Source organism: Zosterops lateralis (genome assembly GCF_965231275.1).
Source record: "Zosterops lateralis genome assembly, chromosome: 4".
In the NCBI taxonomy this organism is placed as follows: Eukaryota; Metazoa; Chordata; class Aves; order Passeriformes; family Zosteropidae; genus Zosterops; species Zosterops lateralis.
The window spans coordinates 72,858,703-72,884,253 of record NC_139765.1 but is presented as its reverse complement, the minus strand read 5'-3'; the positions used below and the strand labels follow the sequence as shown (position 1 = coordinate 72,884,253).

General features: G+C 46.7%; 2 protein-coding genes across 6 annotated transcripts in view; one reads left to right on the top strand and one right to left on the bottom strand.

Annotated features, from left to right (window-relative positions):
• FBH1 (F-box DNA helicase 1) overlaps positions 1-9,430 on the bottom strand; it is a 48,463-nt gene extending 39,033 nt beyond the window's left edge. Inside the window, exons 1-4 of the mRNA XM_083860638.1 lie at positions 8,616-9,430; positions 5,400-5,567; positions 2,130-3,721; positions 1,107-1,237 (exon numbers count right to left, since the gene is read on the bottom strand). Of these exons, the coding sequence (XP_083716764.1) occupies positions 1,107-1,237; positions 2,130-3,721; positions 5,400-5,567; positions 8,616-8,688 (1,964 nt within the window). The 5' untranslated portion in view covers positions 8,689-9,430. The remainder of the gene's footprint in view (positions 1-1,106; positions 1,238-2,129; positions 3,722-5,399; positions 5,568-8,615) is intronic.
• Positions 9,431-11,170: 1,740 nt separating this feature from the next.
• ANKRD16 (ankyrin repeat domain 16) lies at positions 11,171-24,860 on the top strand. 5 transcript variants are annotated; one of them, XM_083859482.1, is made up of 8 exons: positions 11,171-11,553; positions 12,528-12,748; positions 15,835-15,877; positions 16,719-16,827; positions 19,385-19,546; positions 22,160-22,238; positions 23,650-23,839; positions 24,265-24,860. In XM_083859482.1, the coding sequence occupies exons 1-7, from the start codon at positions 11,222-11,224 to the stop codon at positions 23,808-23,810; spliced, it is 1,107 nt and encodes a 368-aa protein (XP_083715608.1). In that variant the 5' UTR covers positions 11,171-11,221; the 3' UTR covers positions 23,811-23,839; positions 24,265-24,860. The 5 variants fall into 5 exon arrangements, with proteins under 5 accessions (XP_083715608.1, XP_083715607.1, XP_083715609.1 ...); XM_083859481.1 differs by having other exon boundaries at positions 24,225-24,860; XM_083859483.1 differs by lacking the exons at positions 23,650-23,839; positions 24,265-24,860 and adding an exon at positions 23,497-23,603 and having other exon boundaries at positions 11,172-11,553.
• Positions 24,861-25,551: the final 691 nt, after the last annotated feature.

The window sequence follows — 25,551 nt, the reverse complement described above, 5'->3', positions numbered from 1 at the left end:
GTCTGGAGAAGCAGGAAAAGCTGGAAAAGGGGCTGAGCCTGGAGAAAAGGGGGATCAGGGGGAATTTGTGGCTCTGCACAAGTCCCTGACAGGAGGGATTTGGGATTTAATCCCAGGGAACAGGGACAGGAGGAGAGGGAACGGCCTCAGGATGAAATAAAAAAGTAATAAAACATAAAATCATTCAGAACTGAACATGGTGAAGCTTAACTGTGCTTAACTTAATAAATTTCTTAATTTTTATCAGGTGTAAATATAACAGAACTGCAAATTAATATCAGAGGAATTTAGCCACAATAAAATTTGAGTTTTAACTTTAAAAGTTTTGGATGCAGCGAAATTTCACCAGTTTTGACTCCTTGATTACCAAAAAGGGCCACTGAAAATGAACACAAACACAGCAACAGCAGCAACAGGAATTTACTGCAGAGATTATAAAGGTGTGACAAAGTTTATTGTGATTTGATGTAACACAGCCTTGGGAATAACTCGCAGTAACTGCAGATATTGTTGGAAATGCTCATTTGGGGCTCAGGGTGGATTTTTTGGGAAAATTCCTCCCTGGAAAAGGTTGTAAAGTATTGGAATGAGGGGTGGAGTGCCCATTCCTGGAGGGATTTCAGATCCATGTGGATGTGGCAGTGCTGGGAATGGTTGGACTCTAAATGTCCCTAAATAATTCCACGATTCCAACATCTTGTGCCCAAACAGAATAAGGAAAATAAAATCTTTTAACCTGTGGATGTGGCAGTGCTGGGAATGGCTGGACTCTAAATGTCCCTAAATAATTCCATGATTCCAACATCTTGTGCCCAAACAGAATAAGGAAAATAAAATCTTTTAACCTGTGGATGTGGCAGTGCTGGGAATGGTTGGACTCTAAATGTCCCTAAATAATTCCATGATTCCAACATCTTGTGCCCAAACAGAATAAGGAAAATAAAAACTTTTAACCTCTTTTTAGTGCTTTTTTCCCCTACTAAAATCACTTTTCCTCCACATCTCCCACCTGTTTAGAAAACAAACCCAATCCTGCTCTTGGCAATTCCCAGAAGAAATCCCAAAGGAAAAAAATCTGAGGATTTCCAGGTGCAAACTGGACTCACCTCACCAGCCCCAGGACACATTCCTGATTTTCCTTGGTGATGGAAAACTCCTGCAGGATCTGCCCCACCCTCTGCAGGGCTGACTCCTCCCTCTTCACGTAACGGTGGTAGAGTTTTTTCCAGGGAATAAACTGCAATGGGAAGCACAAAGCAGGAGGTTTCACCTCTTGGAATTCCAAAATTGGGATTTTTTTCAAGGGGAAAGAGAGAAGCTGGGGATTGATAAAGTGCTGGGGTTTAAAAAGGAGATGGGTGGGAAGAGGAGAGAGGGAGGAATGAGGGGAAAAGGGGAAAAAGAGGAAAAAGGAGAGGGGAAAAGAAGGAAAAAGGAGAGGGGAAAAAGAGGAAAAAGGAGAGCGGAAAAGGAGGAAAAAGGAGAGGGGAAAAGGAGGAAAAAGGAGAGGGGAAAAGAGGAAAAAGGAGAGGGGAAAAGAGGAAAAAGGAGAGGGGAAAAAGAGGAAAAAGGAGAGGGGGAAAGCAGGGGAAAAAAAGGGGAGAGAGGGAAAAAAAAGGGGAGAGGGGAAAAAAAAGGGGAGAAGGGGGAAAAGAAAAGGGGAGAGGGGGAAAAAAAAAGGGGAGAGGGGGAGAAAAAAGGGGAGAGGGAAAAAAAAAAGGGGAGAGGGAAATATACTCAAAGCCTGCAAATAGGGCCGGATTTTTGGGAATTCCCTGGGTAATTCCTGACAGGAAAAAAAAAAAAAAAAGGGTACAGGGAAAACAGTGGGAAGGAGAATTTTATGGAATCTTTATGGAGTCTTCCAGAGTTTTTTTTTTTTTTTTTTCTCATGGATGGGAAGGAAATGTTGCTCCAAAAAATGGATTTTGGATCTAAAGGCAGCAACTTTTGGTCCAGGAGTCCAAAAATAAAAAGGCAGGAAGACCTAAAAATTCCTGGATTGTGGGGAAAAAAAAAAAAAAAAAAAAAAAAAAAAAAAAAAAAAAAAAAAAAAAAAAAAATCATGGGATTTAAATGAATAAAAAAAGCAGGAAGAGCACGGATGACAATCCCAAAGAATTCCTCACCAGTGGATCCTGGATTATCTCCCTCCAGCAGTGACACACCAGGCTCAGGTTCTGGTACAGATCCAGCACTGGCAGAAAAGCAAAAATATTCCTGAGGATTTCAGCAGGAAGATCATCCACAGATCCCTGAGGAATTTCCCAGCTCCGAGTGCCCAGGAGGCCAAAGCGGGAATCAGGGAGAGGTTCCACCTCCAGCTCTGCTTTTTCCTCTTTGATCCTGCTCAGGTTGGGAATTTTCTCCTCAGGTTCCTCCCAAGGATCCTGCTGAGGGTTGGGAATTCCTGAGGCTGCAGAGGGGAGGGATCTTTTCCTGGAATGTGCCCTGGGAGGTGGAACAGAGGGCTGGGAATGGAGGGAAGGGGAGGGATTGATGCTGCTGATGGAATTCTGAGATCCAGGAAAAATGGGATTTTCCTTGGTCCCACAGCTCTGAGTGTTGCTCCTGAAATAATTCTGAAATCCAGGGAAAGTGGGATTTTCCTTGATCCCAGAGCTCTGGGTGCTGCTCTTGAGGGAATTTTGAGATCCAGGAAAAATAGGATCCAGTGGCTCCTCCTTGATCCCACAGCTCTGGGTGCTGCTCCTGAAGTAATTCTGAAATTCAGGGAAAATGGGATTTTCCTTGATCCCAGAGCTCTCATTGCTGCTCTTGAGGGAATTTTGAGATCCAGAGAAAAAAGGATCCATTGGTTCTTCCTTGATCCCAGAGCTCTGAGTGTTGCTCCTGAGGGAATTTTGAGATCCAGGAAAAATGGGATTTTCCCTGATCCCAGAGCTCTGAGTGCTGCTCCTGAAGTAATTCCGATATTCAGGATAAATGGGATTTTCCTTGGTCCCACAGCTCTCATTGCTGCTCCTGAGGGAATCCTGAGATCCAGGGAAAACAGGATCCATTGGCTCTTTCTTGATCCCAGAGCTCTCAGTGCTGCTCTTGAAATAATTCCGATATTCAGGATAAATGGGATTTTCCTTCATTCCAGAGCTCTGAGTGCTGCCCTTGAAGTAATTCTGAAATCCAGGGAAAATGGGATTTTCCTTGGTCCCACAGCTCTGAGTGCTGCTCTTGAGAGAATTTTGAGATCCAGAAAAAATAGGATCCATTGGTTCTTCCTTGATCCCAGAGCTCTCAGTGCTGCTCTTGAGGGAATCCTGAGATCCAGGGAAAATGGGATTTTCCCTGATCCCAGAGCCCTGGGTGCTGCTCTTGAAGTAATTCTGATATCCAGGGAAAATGGGATTTTCCTTCATCCCAGAGCTCTGAGTGCTGCTCCCGAAGGAATTCCGATATTCAGGATAAATGGGATTTTCCTTGATCCCAGAGCTCTCAGTGCTGCTCCTGAGGGAATCCTGAGATCCAGGGAAAATGGGATTTTCCTTGATCCCAGAGCTCTCAGTGCTGCTCCTGAGGGAATCCTGAGATCCAGGGAAAATGGGATTTTCCTTGATCCCAGAGCTCTCAGTGCTGCTCCTGAGGGAATCCTGAGATCCAGGGAAAATGGGATTTTCCCTGGTCCCACAGCTCTCCATCCCAGCAGTTCTCCCTTGTGACGATTTTTGGATCCCAAAGAATTCCAGGATGTTCCTCTGCCGTGCTGCACCAAAGGGAAAAGTGGGAATGAATTCCATGGAAATCAGGGAATTTAAAGGAGAATTTAAGAGCTGAGTTTGGGATTTTGGGGCCAGCAGGGGAAAGGAAGGGAGGACAGGGAAAATTCCCATTAAATGGGCCCAAATCCCACATTTCTCAGCACTCAGGAATAATTCAGGATGGGTTTATAAAACCATAAATAAATAAAATAAAAGGTTTATAAAACTCCTGCCTGTCTGCTCAGGAGGGGAGGCAGCAGAGGTTTATAAAATATAATGTAAGAAAATAAAATTAAATAAAATTTAAAAAAAAAAAAGAAAGAATAAAAAAGAGAATATAAAGTGAAAATTAAATGAGAATCTGATATGAAATAAAGTTGCATTAAAATAAATAAAATAATATAAAAATAAAATAGAACTATAAAAAATAATAAAGCAAACTAAAATAAAATTTTAAAAACAAAACTTTAAAAGTAAAATAAAATAAAAGAATAAAAAAGAAAATATAAAATAACAATTAAATGAAAATCTGATACAAATTAAAATGAAAATACATAAAAATAAATAAAATAATAAAAAAACCGTAAAACCCAGAAAAATAAATAATGAAAAAACACATTAAAAATAGTAAAAATAAATAAAAGAATAAAAATAAAAAAATAAAATAAAAAAATTAAAAATAATAAAAAGATTTAAAAGTTAAAAAACAATTAAATGAAGACATGATATAAAATAAATAAAAAGCAATAAAACTAAAATAATATAAAAAAAGAAATAAAATAATCAAAAATAAAATAAACAAAAATTATTAAATAAAACAATGTTCTGGAAGCTCTCCCTGGATCCTTCCCTTCTCCAGGCTGGCAATTCCCAGCTCTCCCAGCCTGACATTGGATCCATCTCCTCTCCAAGAAATCAATGCACTGAGGGGCTTCACTTGGAATCTCAGGAATCCATGAAGGGTCTCCCTTCCCTTTCCCTCTCTTTTCTCTCCCCATTTCCCATCCAAACCCCTCGGGATGGATTCTGAGTGTCCCAAATCCCAGAATCCCAGGAGCAGTTTGGGTGGGAAGGGACCTCAGAGCTCATTCCAGGGACAATTCCATGATCCCAGGGAGCTCCAATCCTTCCTTGGACATTCCAGGGATTCTCTGGCAATTCCAGCCCAGGCAGGAATTCCCAATTCCCAATCTCCCATCCAGCCCTGCCCTGTGGCAGTGGGATCCATTCCCTGTGTCCTGTCCCTGTCCCCAGCCCCTCTGCAGCTCTCCAGGATCCCCTTTAGGCTCTGGAATGTTCTGGGAGCTCGCCCTGGATCCTTCCCTTCTCCAGGAGAACATTCCTGGAGGATTCCAACCCCAAAAATCTCCCATCCCACCTCCTTTTCTCCTTTAAAAAAAACCACCTCAACCTTTTCCATAACAATTCCACAATCCCAGGCTGCTCCAATCCTTCCTTGGACATTCCAGGGATTCTCTGGCACTTCCAGCCCAGGCAGGAATTCCTTCCCAAATTCCCCTTTTTCCAATCTAAAGCCATTTCCTATTTCCCATCCCTCCATTCCTTTCCCAAATTCCAGCTCTCCTGGATCCCCTTTAAGCTCTGGAATATTCTGGAAGCTCTTCTCATTCTCCAGTTGAACATTCCCAGCTGAGAAAGGCTCCAGAATTCCCTCCCCAGCACCTCTGGGATGTTTCCTGCTCCTGTGGATGGGATGAAGGTTTTGGTTTTCTCCTCCTCTTCCTCTCCCCAGGCTCAGGGGCTGCCTCAGGGCTGAGGAGCCCTTGGGGCTCTGAGCCAAAGCTTCACACTCAGGAGCTGTCAGATGCCTCCTCTTGGATCTGTTCATCCCTGCGAGGTCAAAAAATGAGAAATAAACACAGAAAAATTAGAAATAAAGAGGGGGGAAAAAAAAAAAATCACCCGAAATCAAAGCGAGAGGGGAAAATGATGTCGAATCAATGTGGGTAAAATTGTATTTTTCCTGTTCAGGAATTTTGGGAATTCAGTGGTTCAGCAGGGAGATTTAGGTTGGGATGTTGGGGAGGAATTCTTGGCTGGGATGGAATTCCCAGAGAAGCTGTGGCTGCCTTTGGATCCCTGGAATATCCAAAGCCAGGTCTGGGACCCTGGGACAGTGGAAGGAAATAAAAATTAATTATCTTCAAATTCTCTTCCCACCCAAACTTGTCTGGAATTCTATTTGCAAATGTAACAACAGGACAACAATCAAAAAAAAAAACACCAACTCAGAATCCTGGCAGGTTTTCCAGCTTTTTTTCCAGCATTTCATGGAGGAAAAAGCTCTGACCCCAAAATCCTGGGAAGTTTTCCATTTTTTTCTCCAGCATTTCATGGAAAAACAGCTCTGACCCCAAAATCCTGGAGGTTTTCCATTTTTTTTCTCCAGTTTTCATGAAAAGAACAGCTCTGACCCCAAAATCCTGGGAGATTTTCCATTTTTTTCTCCAGTATTTCATGGAAAAACAGCTCTGACCCCTAAAATCCTGGCAGGTTTTCTATTTTTTTTTCTCCAGCATTTCATGGAAAAACAGCTCTGACATCTTTGGGAATACAAAGTGACTCCAGGGATACCCACAGAGCCTCAATCCCGTGGGGAAAAATGACAATTATTTACCCCAGGAAGGTGAAACCAATATCCAAACACTCAAACTGAGCCTTTCCCAAACAGATCATCCATCAGGGAGGAAATTTAACCCATTTGCAGTTAAAAAGCAGCACAAAATTCTCCTGAAATTATTCCAATAAAAATAATTAAACCTTACTTGGAATAGGAACAGACTCCTCTCTTCTGGGCAGGAAAAAAACAAACTCTAAAACCCACAAAATGCAAATTTTTGTCTTTTTCTCCCATAAAAAACTCAGGAAGAAACTCCCAAAAGCAGCAGAAAAAGCTGCCACGGGATGAGCTCCCTCCTGCCACCATCAGCAGTTTCACTTTTGCTTCCTTTAATTTATTTATTTCCCTTTTAACCACGTCTGCAGCAGCCACAAAAGGAAAAAAAAAAAATAAAATAATAAATAAAAAAAGCTCCATTTTCCTTGCAGGGCAGGATCCAAGGATCAGCCCGGTGTTATTTTTTGGGATAATTCTTGGATTGGATGGTTTTAGAGGGTTTTTTTTTTATTTTTCTCAGCCTGAATGATTTTTATGGATGTGCTGCTTCCTCCTTTTTTTCAGCTCAGCAGAGCAGAGTGAAAACCACTCAGCTCCCTGGGGGAGCTGGTTTTTAACACCTTAATTCCCTCAAAATACCAAAAATGAGGCAAATAAAAAGAAAAAAAACCACCCAACCCAAGACAGTCTCTTGAGAATGGCTGGATTTGATGATTTTAACCATCTTTTCCAACTTAAATCCAAAATTCTACTTAAAAATGGGATTTCTCACTCAGACTTCACCTAAATTCCTATTTTTTTTTCCCCTGATTTCCCAAGATTTCCTGTTGCTGCCACCTGTGCCTTCCATCCCATGAGGAATATCTGCCAGGAGAGGATATTCCAGCTGGGAAATGATGGGATCAGAGAACGGGGGAAGCTCCAGAGGGACAGAGAAATATTTTTTTGGGGGGAAATTTGGGAGCTGCTCCCCATTTTCCCTCATCCCACAGGGATGCACCAACCTCATCCTCATTCCCAAAAGCTCCTCAGGGCCAAATCCCTCAATTCCAAGGATTTCCTCATTCCCAACGCCAAGGAATTCTATTTTTAACCCCCTTTTAAGCCAAAAACCTCCCTGTTTATTCTCCATCATGTTAATAAGGGTTCCCTCATTCCCAATCCCTCAATTCCAAGGATTCTCCCATTTCCAAGGGTTCCCTTATTCCCAATCCCTCAATTCCAAGGATTCTCCCATTTCCAAGGATTTCCTCACTCCCAACACCAAGGAATTATATTTTTAACCCCATTTTAAGCCAAGAGCCCCCCTGTTCATTCCCAATCATGTTAATAAGGGCTCCCTTATTCCCAATCCCTCAATTCCAAGGATTCCCTCATTCCCAACACCAAGGAATTATATTTTTAACCCTATTTTAAGCCAACCCCCCCCCCGTTCATTCCCAATCATGTTAATACGGGTTCCCTTATTTCCAATCCCTCAATTCCAAGGGTTCCTTCATTCCCAATCCCTCAATTCCAAGGATTCTCCCATTTCCAAGGGTTCTTTCACTTCCAATCCCTCAATTCCAAGGATTCCCTCATTTCCAAGGGTTCCTTCATTCCCAATCCCTCAATTCCAAGGATTCCCTCATTTCCAAGGGTTCCTTCATTCCCAATCACTCAATTCCAAGGGTTCTCCCATTTCCAAGGGTTCCCTCATTCCCAATCCCTCAATTCCAAGGATTCCCTCATTTCCAAGGGTTCCCTCATTCCCAATCACTCAATTCCAAGGGTTCTCCCATTTCCAAGGGTTCTTTCACTTCCAATCCCTCAATTCCAAGGATTCCTCCATTTCCGAGTTTCCCTCAATGCCAAAGCAGCCATTCCCAGTGTCCAAGCTGCCCCACAGTGCCCCAAACCCTTTAAATTCCAAGTCCTCCCTCATTTCCAAAGGTTCCTTCATTCCCAGTTTCTCATTTCCAAGGGTTCCTTCATTCCCAACCCCTCAATTCCAAGGATTCCCCCATTTCCAAAGGTCCCCTCACGCCAAAGGAGCCACAACTCCCAACTTCTCCTCAATGCCAAAGCTCCCCCCGCAGTGCCCCTTGAATATCACTCCCCCGCCATTCCCAAGCGTCTCCTCAATGCCAACCCCTCAATTCCAAGGATTCCCTCATTCCCAAAGGCTTCCACATTCCCAAATAAACCCCAATTTCCAAGGAAATCCCGTCGTCCCCCCCCCGGCGTTGCTGAAATGGTCCCGTCCGCCCCCCCAAACTCACCGCGCGCCCACGGCCCCGCGCGCTCCGCCGGCCCCGCCCCCTTCCCCGCCGACCAATCACAAACCGGCGCCATCCCCGGCGTTGTCCAATAGCGCGACGCTTCCGGGGTGGGCGGGGTTTATTTACCGCGCCCCGCGTGATGACGTCGCGCCGTCTGCGTGTGACGTCACGAGCGCCCCGCGGCGCGCGGGTGAGTTGGAAAAAAAAAATTGGGATTTTTTTTTTTTTTTTTTCGTGGGAATTTCGCGGTTTGGGATGAGCTGGGGAGGGAATATCAGGGGAGAGGCCTCTTCCCGGGAGATCCCAAGGAAACGGGAATTTTTGGGTTTTTTTCCTGAGGTAAAAGGGAATTTCTGTTTTTTTTGTTTTTTGGTTTTTTTTCCTGAAGGAAAAAGGGAATTTCTGGGTTTTTTTCCTGAGGGAAGAGGGTATTTTGGGTTTTTTTCCCTGAGGAAAAAGGGAATTTTTGGAGTTTTTTTTCCCTGAGGAAAAAAGGGTATTTTGGGTTTTTTTTTTCCTGAGGGAAAAGGGAATTTCAGGATTTACTGAGGGAGACTCTAGTTTTCTGAAGGGAAAATTTAAATTACCCCGAGAGAGAAGGAAATTCCTGCTCGTCCTGAGGGAGAGGCCGATTTGTGGATTTCCTGAGGGAAAAATTTCATTTTTCTGAAAATAGACACCAAGCTCTGCTTCTCCTGAGGGAAAACTTCATTCCTACTTTTCCCAAACTCCCAAACCGACCAGAATATCCCACAAAATCCTGATTTTTTTTCCTCTTTCCCTCAGGCTCGGCTCCATGGCGGAGCAGGAGAGGCCAGGACTGGTCCAGGAGGGAAACCTGGCTGTGCTGTGGATTTCCTGAGGGAAAATTTCCCATTTCTCTGGAAATAGACACCAGGCTCTGCTTCTCCCAAGGGAAAACCTCAATCCTACTTATCCCTTTTGCAGAATATCCCACAAAATCCCAACTTTTTGGCCTCTTTCCCCTCAGTCCCATCCCCATGGCGGAGCAGGAGAGGCCAGGACTGGTCCAGGAGGGAAATCTGGATTTGCTGTGGATTTCCTGAGGGAAAAATTCCTATTTTTCTAAAAGTAGACACCAGGCTCTGCTTCTCCTGAGGGAAAACCTCATTCCTACTTATTCCAAACCAACCCAAAATCCCAATTTTTTTGCCTCTTTCCCCTCAGGCCCATCTCCATTGTGGAGCAGGAGAGACTGTGGCTGGTTCAGGAGGGAAACCTGGCTGTGCTGTGGATTCTTGAGGGAAAAATTCCCATTTTTCTCAAAATAAACACCAGGTTCTGCTTCTTCTGAGGGAAAACCTCAATCCTACCTACCCCTTTTGCAGGATATCCCACAAAATCCCAATTTTTCTTCCTCTCCCCTCAGTCCCATCCCCATGGCGGAGCAGGAGAGGCGGCGGCGGCTCCTGAGGCTGCTCCAGGAGGGGAATTTGGACGTTCTGTGGATTTCCTGAGGGAAAAATTCCCATTTTTCTGCACGTAGACACCAGGCTCTGCTTCTCCCGAGGGAAAACTTCATTCCTGCTTATCATAAACCTCAAAATCCCAATATTTTTTCCTCTCCCCTCAGTCCCATCCCCATGGCGGAGCAGGAGAGGCCAGGACTGGTCCAGGAGGGAAATCTGGATTTGCTGTGGATTTCCTGAGGGAAAAATTCCCATTTTTCTAAAAGTAAACACCAGGTTCTGCTTCTCCTGAGGGAAAACCTCATTCCTACTTATTCCAAACCAACCCAAAATCCCAATTTTTTTTGCCTCTTTCCCCTCAGTCCCATCTCCATTGTGGAGCAGGAGAGACTGTGGCTGGTTCAGGAGGGAAACCTGGCTGTGCTGTGGATTCCTGAGGGAAATATTCCCATTTTCCTCAAAATAAACACCAGGTTCTGCTTCTTCTGAGGGAAAACCTCAATCCTACTTACCCCTTTTGCAGGATATCTCACAAAATCCCAATTTTTTGACCTCTCTCCCCTCAGTCCCATCTCCATGGCGGAGCAGGAGAGGCCGAGACTGGTCCTGGAGGGAAACCTGGCTGTGCTGTGGATTTCCTGAGGGAAAAATTCCCATTTTTCTGGACGTAGACACCAGGTTCTGCTTCTCCTGAGGGAAAACCTCATTCCTACTTATTCCAAACCAACCCAAAATCCCAATTTTTTTGCCTCTTTCCCCTCAGGCCCATCTCCATTGTGGAGCAGGAGAGACTGTGGCTGGTTCAGGAGGGAAACCTGGCTGTGCTGTGGATTCTTGAGGGAAAAATTCCCATTTTTCTCAAAATAAACACCAGGTTCTGCTTCTCCTGAGGAAAAATTTCATTCCTACTTATTCCAAACCAACCCAAAATCCCAATATTTTTGCCTCTTTCCCCTCAGTCTCGACTCCATGGCGGAGAGCGAAAGGCCAGGGCTGGTCCAGGAGGGGAAACCTGGATGTGCTGTGAGATTTGTTGATTTCCTGAGGGAAATATTCCCATTTTTCTGAAAATAAACACCAGGCTCTGCTTCTCCTGAGGGAAAACTTCATTCCTACTTATTCCAAACCAACCCAAAATCCCAATTTTTTTGCCTCTTTCCCCTCAGTCCCATCCCCATGGCAGAGCAGGAGAGGCGGCGGCGGCTCCTGAGGCTGCTCCAGGAGGGGAATTCGGACGCTCTACGGGCTGAGCTGAGGCAGGAGGAGATTGCAGAGGCTCCCTGCTGGCGCTGGGGACGTTTGGGAGACTCCCTGCTGCACCACGCAGCTCGGGCAGGGCACAGGGATGTGCTGGAATTCCTGATCCGGGATATTGGGATGGATATGGAGGTGACTAATGGGGATTATAAGAGGCCCATCCATGAAGCTGCTGCCATGGGACACCAGGAGTGTGTGGCCTTTCTCCTGGAGAGAGGGGCCAGCGTGGATTGCTTGAAAAAGGCTGACTGGTGAGTGCTGGGGTTTGGGATTGGGTGGGAATGTGGCTGCTAAAAGTGGTGTTTGGGATCATAGAATGGATTGGAAGGAGGTTAAGGATCATCCAATGCCACATGGGACATCTCTCACTGTCCCAGATTGCCCCAAACCCCAGTGTCCAACCTGGCCTTGGACATTCCAGGGATCCAGGGATTCTCTGGCAATTCCAGCCCAGGCAGGAATTCCTTCCCAAGATCTCACCCAAATCTCTCCTTTCCCAATCTGAAGCCATTCCCTGTGTCCTGTCCCTCCATTCCTTTTCCAAATTCCAGCTCTCCTGGAGCCCCTTGAGGCCCTGGAATGTTCTGGAAGCTCTCCCTGGAGCCTTCCCTTCTCCAGGGGAACATTCCCAGCTCTCCCAGAGCAGAGGGGCTCCAGCCCTGAGAACAATTCCATGGATTCCTCTGGATTTGCTCCAGCAGCTCCAGGTGTTTATGTTGGGATCCCAGATCTGGATCCAGTTGGATTTTTGGGAGAAATTCCAGCCCTATCCCTGCTTTCCCCCCACCATTTCCCCTAAAAGTTGTAGATTAGTGCTCCACTCTTCCTTTAGGGATGGAGATTTCTGGAAAAAGAAAACAAGGATTGTCCCCAGCTCCCAGATGGAAACCTGGGAATGTCCTTTGGGGCTGAACTGCCACAAATCCAAAGTCAACATTCCAGAGCTGGGAATTGAGGCTGAGATGAGCCTGGATTTGTGTGGCAGTGCCTTTCCATCCATCCATGGAGACTAAAACCAGGGAGCTCTGTGCTTCCTAAGGCACATCCAAACCTTTGGGAAAAGCCTCATTTGCCTTAAAAACACAGAATGCTCTGAGGAAAAGCAGCTGGAATATTCCCAGTATTGGAAAAACAATGCTGGATCCTCAGGCAGAGCACCTGAATCCAAGGTGGGACGTGGAATTTGTTGTCCCAGGTTATTTTATCCCCCTGGATCTCCCTCCAGGACTCCCCTGATGATGGCTTGCACCAGGAAAAACTTGGGAGTGATCCAGACTCTGGTGGAGCACGGAGCCAACCCTTTGCTGAGGAATAAGGACGGCTGGAATTGTTTCCACATTGCCAGCAGGGAGGGGCACCCCGAGGTGCTGCAGTTCCTCCTGGATGTGTCCCCCAGCTGCTGGGACACCCAGAGCACCACGGGGAGGACCCCTCTGCACACAGCAGGTACAGCAGGGACATCTGGGGGCTGCACAGGGGGAAAGGGAGCTTCTTCCAGCTCTGTTTGGAGAAAGGGAAAAAGGTCAGGGGAAAAGGGAGGGGTGGATCCTTCCTGGGATCTTTGGGATCCTTGGATTGAGGTCATATCACCCTGTCACTGATGGATTTGAACTCCCTTGACATGGAATATGGGTGTGGTTTTCCTCCCTGGTGTGTAAAGCTGGGATTCATCCTGGGATCTTTGGGATTCTTGGATCATCTTGGTTCATCTCTCCCTGGCACGGATGGATCTGAGTTCCATTGATATGGAATATGGGTGTGATTTTTCCTCTCTGGTGTGTAAAGCTTGGATCCATTCTGGGATCTTTGGGATCCTTGGATCAAGTTCATCTCTCGCTGGCATAGATGGATCCAAGCTCCCTTGATACGGAATTTTCCTTATTTTCCTTCTTGGTGTGTGAAGCTGGGATCCATCCTGGGATCTTTCCGTTGCCTTTGGGATCCTTGGATCATCTCTCCCTGGCACAGATGGATCTGAGTTCCCTTGATATGGAATTTTCCTTATTTTCCTTCTTAGTGTGTAAGGTGGGATCCATCCTGGGATCTTTGGGATCCTTGGATTGAGTTCATTTCACCCTGGGACAGATGGATTTGAGCTCCCTTGACATGGAATATGGATATAATTTTCCTTCCTGGTGTGTAAAGCTGGGATTCATCCTGGGATCTTCCATTGCCTTTGGGATCCTTGGATCATCTCTCCCTGGCACAGATGGATCTGAGCTCCCTTAACATGGAATATGGGTGTGATTTTTCCTTCCTTGCTCTTGGCAAAGCTGCCCAGCTCCAAGCACATCCTGGCATTTTTCAATTCCTGGGAGCAGCAGAGCTGCTGAGAGGAACCTTTTGGGATCTGCCTGGGGATGGATTTCTTTATCACAACCTCGGGGAGGCTCAGGTTGGATATTGGGAGAATTCCTTGATTGGAATGAGCTGCTCAGGGCAAGGGTGGAGTCCCCATTCCTGGAGGGATCAAAAATCCATGTTCATGGGGCAGTGGTGGCTTTGGCAGTGCTGGGAATATTTGGGCTCAAACACTTTTCCAACCAAAATAACTCCATGATTCCAATAATAAATTCCAAATTTTGGAGTCCCCTTGCTCTCATCCCATGGTGAGAATTCCAGAGGGAATTCTGCAAAGAGGAAAATTCCTGCCCACCATGCCCAATTCCCTTTTTCTTTGCTTTTAAGGGATATTTACAGGGAATAGACAGGTTTAGGAACCCCAGCCATCCTCAGGATTGTTGGGAAGCACCCAGACCACATCCAGAGTGGGGATCAGGCTGCATATTCCAGCTCTCAGCAGGAGAGATGAGCCCAAACTCCTTTCCCAAAGAATTTAATTGGGATTGACTCCCTGGAAAAACCCAAGGTGCTGTGCTGTCATTCCCATGGCTTTTCCAGCCTTTGCTCTGTCACTCTTGGCTCATCAGCAGTGACAATTCCAGCCCTTGGGCATCACTGGGAATGAAAAAAAACAGGGAATGAGTTGTTTGAGGGATCAGAGCAGGTTCCCTTGTGGAAATGGCTGATCCCTTTTTTAAATTATTATTATTTTCTCCCATCCCTGCCCAATTCCCAGGTGTTGTTTCCATGGGGCTCTCCCAGCAGGAGTTGGGTTTGGATCAGGTTGAGCTCTGGGATTTGGGACTATCCTGTGGGAATAATTCTCCTTTTCCTGTGGGAAAAGGGAGATTTTTGCCCTTGAACCAAAGTCTTCTCCTTGTCTTGGGATATAGGAGTACAAATAGGATCCAGCACCTGGATTCTGCTTCCTAGAGGTGCCTCCACTTGTGTTTTCTTTGGCAAAGCCAAATTTGGGTGGATTTCTGGGCTCTCCTCGTCCAGTCAGACCCTGGAGCAGCAGCAGCTGGACTGGGAACACCTGGGAATTGGGAAGAGCTGGAATTAGGGAATTTTGGAATTATGATTTAACCTTCTCAGAGCAATTTGATCCCAAACTGCTGCTCCCTGATATCCACACACTGGGATATTCCCAGTTTCCTGGGGCAGGAGCAGGGCTGAGGGGCTGCCTGGGGAAATCATGTCAGGACAAATTGCCTTTTCCATGTTTTTCCATGGATTTCCATCCCAGGGGTGTGGATGGGAGCACATTAACCCCTGACCAGACCAGCTGCCTCCCTGGATTGATGAAGGATCATTTTCTCCCTCTTGCATTTATCTTTTATATCAATAAAGGTTGATTGCTTCAGCTTTGTTGCTTCTTCTATCCCAAGGGAAGAGGGAATTAGAGGAATTATGGAATGCAGCTTTCCTGAGAAAAGATGGAATTGTGCTGCTTGGAGGGATTTTTCTTCCCATGGCTTGGGTTTTCCATCAGCTCAGGTGAAGAACGGGAGCAAAGAGTCAAAATCTGGGAATCCCTCACTGGAATTCCAGCTGAAAGTTGTTCCCCTTTTTTCCATCACTTCATGGAGCAGCTCCAGCCTTGGTTTGACGTTATTTTTTCTCTTATTCCATTTGTTTTGCAAAATGACCTGCAGGGGAAAAAAAAAAAAAAAAAAAAAAAAAAAGCTGGATCAGAGCTGTGTAAAATGAAACGTTTTAAAAAATCCAGAAAAAACCTGGAATATTTCAGTGCCTCAGGTTCAAATCCTCCCCCTGTGTGGTTGTTTTCCCTGTGAGAAGGGTGAGGATGATGAGCTGGGAGTGGCTGGGGATGTTACCCAGCATTTCCCTGCTTTGTGTTCCCTCTGCTTCTCCCACATCCCAGTTGGGGGAATGAACAAATCACTGGGAGAAACCCTCTTTGTTCCAGCTGAGTTCTGTGGCAGACACAGCCAGGCACTGCCCACTCCATCCCTTTGCCCTGCCTCACCTCACATTTCCCTGGGGGATCAGAGGGAGGGAAACCTTTTTTTTTTTTTTAATTCCACCAAAAAACAGAAAGGATTGAAGTCCTTTGAATCCCTTTCCCTTGTCCTAAAAGGATCAGCAACCTGGCCATGCCTCACTGTAGGAACACAACACCACAAACCCATAAAAAAATCCCTATTTTTCCTGTTTTTTCCCAGCAATGCACGGCTGTTCCCAGGTCGTGGAGCTGCTCCTGGAGAGGTAAGAAAACTCCTTCCAGCTTTTCCAGCTTCTCCTCCCATTCCCTGGCAGCATTTGGACACACAAAGGATGTTTGTGCTGTTCCATAGAGAGCACAGCTGCCCTGCCCCTCCATCCCCAGCCTTTCTCCTCGTGCTCCAGGTTTTTCCCAGCTGGGAAAGGGACAAGGATTCCCTTGGGACGGGCTCCCTCTCGTTTCTGACACAAATCCCCGTTATGTAACTCAGCCCTGGGTTTGTTTTCCCTGCTGATTCATTCCTGGGGCCTTCTGATGTGACAATGGCCAAAGGGATTCCTGGCAGCAGCTTTCCCTTAGGCTGGGCTTATCCTTGCTTTTCTGGCTCCTGGGAAATGGCTTTAAAGCAGCTCTGTTCCCTTCCCAGAGCTGCAGCAGCTTTCCCAAAGCTCATCCCAATCTGTCCATGCTTAATCAGCTTTAATCAGCCTTAAGCCAGGCTTTAATTCAGTTTTAATTCAGTTTTCTCTCATTTCACTGGAGTTTAACCTGGTGGGTTCTCGGTTTTGTACATAATTCCATGAGGCTCTGATTATTCCCTGCTTCCAGTGCACACCTCTGTCCCTTTTGGAAACCCTCTTGTCAAGGAAAAAGCGAATTATAAATAATCTGTAGAGCCCAAACGAGCTGAACCAGATCTCTGATCCCCCCAAAAAAACCCCACAAATCATTCCTTAAAACACCAGGACAGATTTATCCATGGATGAGATTTATCCTATCCCATTTCCAGTCTCAGCTGCTGAAAGTCTCCTCCTATATTTTGGATTTTGGAGCTGCCAGCAGCTCTGTCCTGTTTGTTTTTTTTCTCTCTCCTGTCACTTGCAGGTGCCAGTACAAAGCTGACAGCAGGGACAGCTGTGGGGTCACTCCCTTCATGGATGCTCTGCAGAATGGGCACGTTGGCATTGCCCAGCTGCTCCTGGAGAAACACCAGGTGGGTGCCAAAAATTCCTCACTGTCCCTTCCAGGGGCTGGGCCAGAGCTGCCAGGATGGGTGAGCATCGAGACTGGAGGGTAAGGAAACAAAATCCCAAATGGTAAAGAATGAAATTGTGTGGAAAAAAAGGCAAATTCCACCTGGAGATGAGAAGGATTTGGCTGAGTGAAGTTATCAGGAAGCAGCTCCTGGGGCAGGAATTATGGAATCATGGAACAGCTGATCCATGTGTTCATTGTGACTGGAGTGTAAGGAAACAAATTCCTAAATGGTAAAGAATGAAATTGTGTGGAAAAAGACAAATTCCACCTGGAGATGGGAAGGATTTGGCTGAGTGAGATCATCTGGAATCAGTTCCTGGGGTAGGAATTATGGAATCATGGAACAGCTGATCCATGTGTTCATCATGATTGGAGTGCAAAGAAGCAAATTCCCAAATTGTAAAGAATGAAATTAGGTGAAAAAAGGCAAATTCCCCCTGAAGATGAGAAGGATTTGGCTGAGTGAGGTCATTGGGAATCAGTTTCTGGGGCAGGAATTATGGAATCATGGAAGAGGTGATCCACATGTAAGGAAGCAAATTCCTAAATGGTAAAGAGAAATTGTGTGGAAAAAGGCAAATTCCCTCTGGAGATGAGAAGGGTTTGGCTGAGTGAAGTTATCAGGAAGCAGCTCCTGGGGCAGGAATTGTGGAATCATGGAAGAGGTGATCCACATGTAAGGAAGCAAATTTCCAAATTGTAAAGAAAGAAATTATGTGGGGAAAAAAAAAAAGGCAAATTCCACCTGGAGATGAGAAGGATTTGGCTGAGTGAAGTTATCAGGAAGCAGCTCCTGGGGCAGGAATTATGGAATCATGGAACAGCTGATCCATGTGTTCATTGTGACTGGAGTGTAAGGAAACAAATTCCTAAATGGTAAAGAATGAAATTGTGTGGAAAAAGACAAATTCCACCTGGAGATGAGAAGGATTTGGCTGAGTGAGATCATCTGGAATCAGTTCCTGGGGTAGGAATTATGGAATCATGGAACAGCTGATCCATGTGTTCATCATGATTGGAGTGTAAAGAAGCAAATTCCCAAATTGTGTGGAAAAAGGCAAATTCCCCCTGGAGTTGAGAAGGATTTGGCTGAGTGAAGTTATCAGGAAGCAGCTCCTGGGGCAGGAATTGTGGAACAGGTGGATCCATGTGTTCATCATGATTGGAGTGTAAAGAAGCAAATTCCCAAATTGTAAAGAATGAAATTAGGTGAAAAAAGGCAAATTCCCCCTGAAGATGAGAAGGATTTGGCTGAGTGAGGTCATTGGGAATCAGTTTCTGGGGTGGGAATTACGGAATCATGGAAGAGGTGATCCACATGTAAGGAAGCAAATTCCTAAATGGTAAAGAGAGAAATTGTGTGGAAAAAGGCAAATTCCCTCTGGAGATGAGAAGGATTTGGCTGAGTGAGATCATCAGGAATCAGCCCCTGGGGCAGGAATTATGGAATCATGGAACAGCTGATCCATGTGTTCATCATGATTGGAGTGCAAAGAAGCAAATTCCCAAATTGTGTGGAAAAAGGCAAATTCCCCCTGGAGTTGAGAAGGATTTGGCTGAGTGAAGTTATCAGGAAGCAGGTCATGGGGCAGGAATTGTGGAACAGGTGGATCCACGTGTTCATCGTGATTGGAGTGTAAAGAAGCAAATTCCCAAATTGTAAAGAAAGAAATTGTGTGGAAAAAGGCAAATTCCACCTGGAGATGAGAAGGATTTGGTTGAGTGAGGTCATTGGGAATCAGTTCCTGGGGCAGGAATTATGGAATCATGGAACAGCTGATTCATGTGTTCATCATGATTGGAGTGTAAAGAAGCAAATTCCCAAATTGTGTAGAAAAAAGGACTAATTTCTCCTGGAGATGAGAAGGATTTGGCTGAGTGAGATTATTGGGAATCAGCTCCTGGGGAAGGAATTATGGAATGGTTTGGGTTGGAAGGACCTCAAAAATCATCTCATCCCACCCCATCCGTGGGCAGGGACCACTATCCCAGGGTGCTCCAAGCCTCATCCAGCCTGGCCTTGGACATCCAGGGGTCCAGGAACAGCCACAGCTTTCGTGATAAATGTGTCCCCTGAGCTGGTGGGGTGGGATGGTGACACCAGGCAGTGGCAGGAGGGGACAGGAATGGCAGGACTCAGCATGGAGGCTCCAGTGGCCATGGATAACATAGAAATGTTCATCCATGAGTTATCCAGAGCTCCTGCTCCTGTGTTATCTCCCAAAAATCCCTGATTTCCCCCAGGGAATGCCATTAGAGCCAATTGTGCACAGCAGGAAGCAACCCACTGGTTAATTGATGAATAATTGATTGATGATTGATTGATTGATTGCTGGATGATCCCAAACCCTCATGGCTGATTGTCCTAGAGGTGTTGGGAAGTTTTGTGTTGGTTTTAACCTCACATTCCAGACACTGAGGGTGGCAGAGGTGGGGGAAAAACTCATGGAGATTTCCTTGCAATGATCTCGTTTGTTATGAGTGTTAATTCCACGATAATCCCTTAATTGCAGGCCTGTCCCACAGCTGTGGATGCCCTGGGTGCTCAGGCCCTGCACAGAGCAGCTGTGACAGCCCAGGATGGATCCATCCACTTCCTGGTGTCCCAGCTGGGTGTGGATGTCAACGGGAGAGCCACGTCCCTGCAGCTGCCAGCCCTGCACTATGCAGCCAAGGTTTGGCCCAAATCCCCCTGGAAAAACCTGTGCCAGGCACATAAAGGATCTGGTGTTTGTTCACCGTGGGGGATTTGTATTCCTGGCTCATCCTCTGCCACTGTCCCTCTGCTCCTCACCAGTTCCATCCCCTGGTTTTTGTGGGCAGCAGGGTGAGGGTGGGATTGTCTGGGGAAATCCCACCTGGAGCAGCAGATCCCAGCCCTGAGGCCAACATCAGGAGGATCTGGAGAGTCCAGAGCTGCTGCAGGGCTGGAAATGTTCACCTGGAGAAGGGAAGGATCCAGGGAGAGCTTCCAGAACATTCCAGGGCCTAAAGGGGCTCCAGGAGAGCTGCAGAGGGACTGGGGACAGGGACAGGACACAGGGAATGGCTTCCCACTGCCACAGGGCAGGGCTGGATGGGAGATTGGGAATTGGGAATTCCTGCCTGGGCTGGAATTGCTAGAGAATCCCTGGAATGTCCAAGGAAGGATTGGAGCTCCCTGGGACAGTGTGGGGTGTCCCTGCTGTGGCAGGGATGGCACTGGAGGGGCTCTGAGATCCTTCCCAGCCCAGGAATTCCATGTTTGTGTCCAGCTGCCTGCAGAGGAGGGGCAGGAGATGTGGGAAAGGAGAGCTGGGAAGGCAGGGGGAGCTCCCAGGATTTTATCTTTGTCCTTCACACCGGGCTTGTTTTGAATTCCAGAACCATTGGAGCTTTCTCCTCCTCCCAGCCCGTGTGGGGAGCACAGCTGTGGCTCCTGCAACATTCCCTGGGAATGCAGATCCCAAAATTTCCCTGCTGATCAGAATCCTCCTGGCATCCAGCTGGCAGTATGGGAATTATCAGATCCAGGAATGTTCAACCCAGGATTTGAACAGCCCTCTGAGCCTTGTGGTGGGAATTAAAGCTCATCCCAGTGCCCTGATCCTACAAAACCATTCCCAGCCACTCCCTGGGAGTGCAGAGCAGATCCCAAAACTTCCCTGCTGATCAGGATCCAGCTGACAGTATGGGAATGTCCCTGCCCACATCCAGGGATGTTAAACCTCATCCCAGGATTTTAACAGCCCTCTGAGCCTTGTGGTGGGAATTACAGCTCATCCCAGTGCTCTGCTCCTACAAAACCATTCCCAGCCACTCCCTGGGAGTGCTGGCACCATCCAGCCGTGCAGTTTGCTCCCACAAAGGAGCCCTTTCTCCCTTTTTTTCCTCGGCCTCCCAGAAACCATGTTCAAAGCCCTCGTGGTTGCCAAGGGTACGTTGAACAGCAAAGGCTCTGGGGGGAATATCATGTGCCTTGGAGAAAATCTCAGCTCCTGGCTGATTTTGGGAATGACTGGATGGGATTCTCTCCCTTGGTGTTTACAGCACTGTTGTGTTTTTTATCTCCCTCTTTTCTTTTTTTTTTTTTTTTTTTTTTGCATTTATAAATGCATGAAAATCAATTTTATTTTATTTTTTTTAAAATTCGATTTGCTGCCAGGGCTGTTCCTGGCTTGGTGGAATTGGGTTTTTGCAGGGAAATGGGAACCTCAGGAGCAGGGAAGATGCTGAGGAATCCTATGGGAATAGGGGAAAAAAAAGTGGGTGGGGAGAATAAAAAATAGAAGAGTTTTCCATTTCCAGGCCTCAGGACAAAGCCTAATTCACGGCACTGAGGATGTAATCCCAAAATCAGGCGTGTTATTTAGGGAAAAAGGATTTATTTCTGGAAAAGCCTGGGTGGAGAGGAGGGAGCTGGGGGGGTTGTGCTGGGTTTTTCCCTGTGGAATTTGAAATTGGCTCCTGGCAGAGGAAGGAGGGACAACTCTGAGCATCGTGGCTGGCTGGGTCTTCTCCCAGGACATCACAAATCCTGGAGGGATTCTTTGGGAAATGCCTGAGGGAGGCAGATGAGCAACAGCCCAGATCAGCAACAGGTTCTGCTCCTTGAGCTGGAATAACCCTGGAAAAATCAACTCCAGATCCTCTGGGAATTGGAGGGATTTGAAACTCAAAGTTTGGAGACTCAGAGCCCCTGGCAGGGCCTAAAGGGGCTCCAGGAGGGGCTGGGGACAAGGACAGGACACAGGGAATGGCTTCAGATTGGAAAAGGGGAATTTGGTGGGAGATTGGGAAGGAATTCCTGCCTGGGCTGGAATTGGCAGAGAATCCCTGGAATGTCCAAGGAAGGATTGGAGCCCCCTGGGATCATGGAATTGTCCCTGGAATGAGCTCTGAGGTCCCTTCCCACCCAAACTGCTCCTGGGATTCTGGGATTTGGGACACTCAGAATCCATCCCGAGGGGTTTGGATGGGAAATGGGGAGAGAAAAGAGAGGGAAAGGGAAGGGAGACCCTTCATGGATTCCTGAGATTCCAAGTGAAGCCCCTCAGTGCATTGATTTCTTGGAGAGGAGATGGATCCAATGTCAGGCTGGGAGAGCTGGGAATTGCCAGCCTGGAGAAGGGAAGGATCCAGGGAGAGCTTCCAGAACATTCCAGGGCCTCAAGGGGCTGATCCTGATTTCCAAGATCCTCTGGAGCTCCTGGTGGCCCCAGAGCTGGTCAGGACAGAGCAGAGCTGTGCAATTCCAGGTCAGGGATTGATCCAAGCATGGAGCTGATCCCAAATTCCACGTTCTGCAGGAAGGACATGCACACACCATCCTCACCCTGCTGTCCCTCGGTGCTGATGTCCAAGCCAAGGATGGGAAGGGCCGTTCTGGTGAGAATTCCAAGCTTTTTTTTTTTGGTTTTTTTTTTTTTCCCAAGCTTTATGTGACACCAAGAGCTTCCATGAGCACATCCCAACCTCAGCATACAGGGAGATGCCAAATCCATGGATAAATTTGCTCTGGGAGAAACGTGGTGGATCATCCCTGGGGTTTTTTTTGAGAACATTTTGCATTCCCTGGCTTTCAATTTGCTGGAATTTCTGCTCTGGGGAAGAACAGAGACACAAATTGGGAATTTCCTGCTTATATTTTCACCTGGAGAGCTCGGATATTCCCTCCTTCCCTCTCAAATTTGGCTGGAACGATCCTGTTGGAATCAGATTAGCTGGACAAACACAAAGATTGAGCTCTCCAGCCTCAATTCCTTTAGCAAACAGCCTGGAAATGGCTGATGAGCAAATAATACCAGGGAGCTGGCACAGAACTGGAGTTGCTATAGCGATGCCGGAGAGTCGGCATTCCCAGCGGGAAAAGCTCAGGCTGCTCTTGCATCAGCATCTCCCAAAAAAATAAAAATAATTAAAAAAAAAAATTAAAATTTTAAATTAAAAATTTAAAAAGGAACAAATGGTTTGAGCCATTGCCAAAATTGGCAAATTCCCCCAGTCTTGGGGTTTGGTTAAAGCCACAGTTTTAGCTGTGCTATCTCTCCCTCAGTGATTAAATCCCAGCTCTGCTGAGCTCATCCAACTCTTGGAATGTTGTTTTTTTTTATTCCTGTGGCTCCTCCTTGGCTGGGTTTGGGTCATTGTGTCCTTGGGAAGCTTCTCATCCATGTCAGGATTATCCAGAGGGATTAGGATGACTCCTTTGGATTAGATGGAAGGAAGTTTGGGGTTTTTTTACAGTGAGAGTGGGGAGGGGCTGGGCTGGAATTCCCAGAGAAACTCTGGCTGCCCCTGGATCCTTGGAAGTGTCCAAGGAAAGTGAGAGAGGAGAAGACTCCAAGGAAACCTTGGAGCTGTTTCCAGAGCCTAAAGAGGCTCCAGGAGAGCTGCAGAGGGACTGGGGACAAGGCCTGGAGGGACAGGACACAGGGAATGGCTTCAGATTGGAAAAGGGGAAATTTGGGTGGGGTATTGGGAATTCCTGCCTGGGCTGGAATTGCCAGAGCAGCTGTGGCTGCCCCTGGATCCCTGGAATGTCCAATGGATGAGGTTTGGAGCACCCTGGGACAGCGCAAAGCTCCTGTCCATACCAGAAGGATGAAACTGGATGATCTTTAAACCCAGACCCAACAATCCCAAGCTTACAACTCCACGACTCTCCTCAATCCCACACCGAGAAAACTCCTCATTTTTTCCACCCTCCACATATTTCCTCCCACAAGAACCCTGTTGTGACCCAAAGCAGGCTGAGGCAAGGCCCAGGAGGTGAGGCCAGCTGGTTGTGTGTCCCCAGCCCTGCACGCGGCCAGCGCCGGACAACGCGCCGAGGCCGCTCGCGTCCTGCTCCAGGCCGGGCTCAGGGATGCTCCAGATGCCACAGGAATCCTGGCACAGCAGCTGGCCACGAGGCCTGAGCTCATCCAGCTTTTCCAGGGAACGCACATCAGCACGTAAAGAAGAGGATCCTGCTCCTTTTCCATGTGGTATGTTGGTTATTTCTTCTCAGATTTAGTGAAATAGCTGAGTAAAAATGTTGGCGGTTTTTGACCCAGCAGAGGAGCCAAGCTCAGCACTTGGGAAGTAGATTTAGGAGAAATTTTTTTTAATAGGATTATCTCAGGAGGTGATGGGTCTGGGCTCTTCCCTGGGAAGAGGTTCTTCCCTTTTTTTTTAATTCCCAAAATAAGTTGTGGCTGCCCAATCCCTGGAAGTGTCCAAGGCCAGGCTGGAGCATCCTGGGATGGTGGAAGGGTTTGGAATTAGATCATCTTTAGCTCCTTTCCACCCAAATTATTCCATGTTTTTATCACATTCCTGTTCTGATCCATCATTATAAATTTATTTTCTTCTTTTGCTCCCACATTTTAGGGCTGAGCTTCCCCTCTTCCTGTGCAGCTCCCTGGCACAGAACCATCCAAGCCAAGTGCCACTTCTAGGGATCCTCGTGGCTTTTCCTGGCAATTTCCACACACTCAACACCCCCATGGAGAAAATCCACCTGGATCTTTGATTTTCCAGCTCTTCATGGACCTGCTCTCCTTAAATTGATTTAATTTGTGACCTCTTTGGGTAGGACACAGACTCTGGAAGCTGCATCAACCTCTTAAATCCTTTCTGTAGCCCACAGCTGATCCCAAAACCTGCAGGAACTTAGAGTGGGACCTCAACCTTGTGAGGACAACAGGGGTTTTTGGATCAGACTGAAATAAGGAAGTGTTTTATTCCAAATTGGAGTGCTGGGCAATTCCCAGCACTGATGGACTTTTAAATCCCAACAATCTGCTCTTGGAATGCACAGCAAGGTAAGAGCAGCTGCAGCTGGAATTATAAATTCCATAGAAAAATGATGTGTCCTTGTCTGTTTGTAATGCCAAGACTTAAAAACAGATGGAATTTTGCTTTTTTTTGGGGGATGGCAGATGTTAAAAATCAGGAAAGGGAACGAGTTAAGTTGTGCTCATGAAATTCCCACCTTGCTATCCCTGCAGCAGGAATTTTGGTGGGTGAGGAAATGGTTTTATTCCTCTAAAAATCCCAAATCCTTTCATAAATCCAGCTCTGGCCTCTTCCCTACAGCAGGAAAATGTGAGGGGCTGCTTCTTCATTCCCACTTTTTATCATTTTAATAAGCCATGGAATAGCCAATATCCCTGCTGAGAGAAAACAGTGGGAATATTCCCAAATATCCATGGAAACACAAAAGGAAAACTCCATAAAAAACATGGAAACACCTTCAAAACACAAAAGGGAACATGTGTTATTTGGAGGGTCAGAAAAGGAACATGGATTCAGCTTTATGCCTGCAAAATTCACTCAGGGAAGAGTGAATTTTTCATTTTTTTTCCACCTTTGGGAATGAATCCCACCACATTCCCATGGGAATGGCTGCTGGGATCAGCCTGGAGCAGAGCCCAGGAGCCACAAGGCTTTTGGAATTGTTCCTCCTCCACCTTTTCCAGCCTTGGCACTGAGGGAAAAATTCCAGGTCTGGCAGCCACAGGGAATCCTGGACTCATGGAATGGTTTGGGTGGGAAGGGACCTTGAAGGATCATCCAGTGCCATGAGCAGGGACAGCTGTCACTGTCCCAGGCTGCTCCAAAACCCCTTCCATGGCTTTTCCTGGGAATTTCCACACACTCAACATCCCCATGGAGAAGATCCACCTGGATCTTTGATTTTCCAGCTCTTCATGGA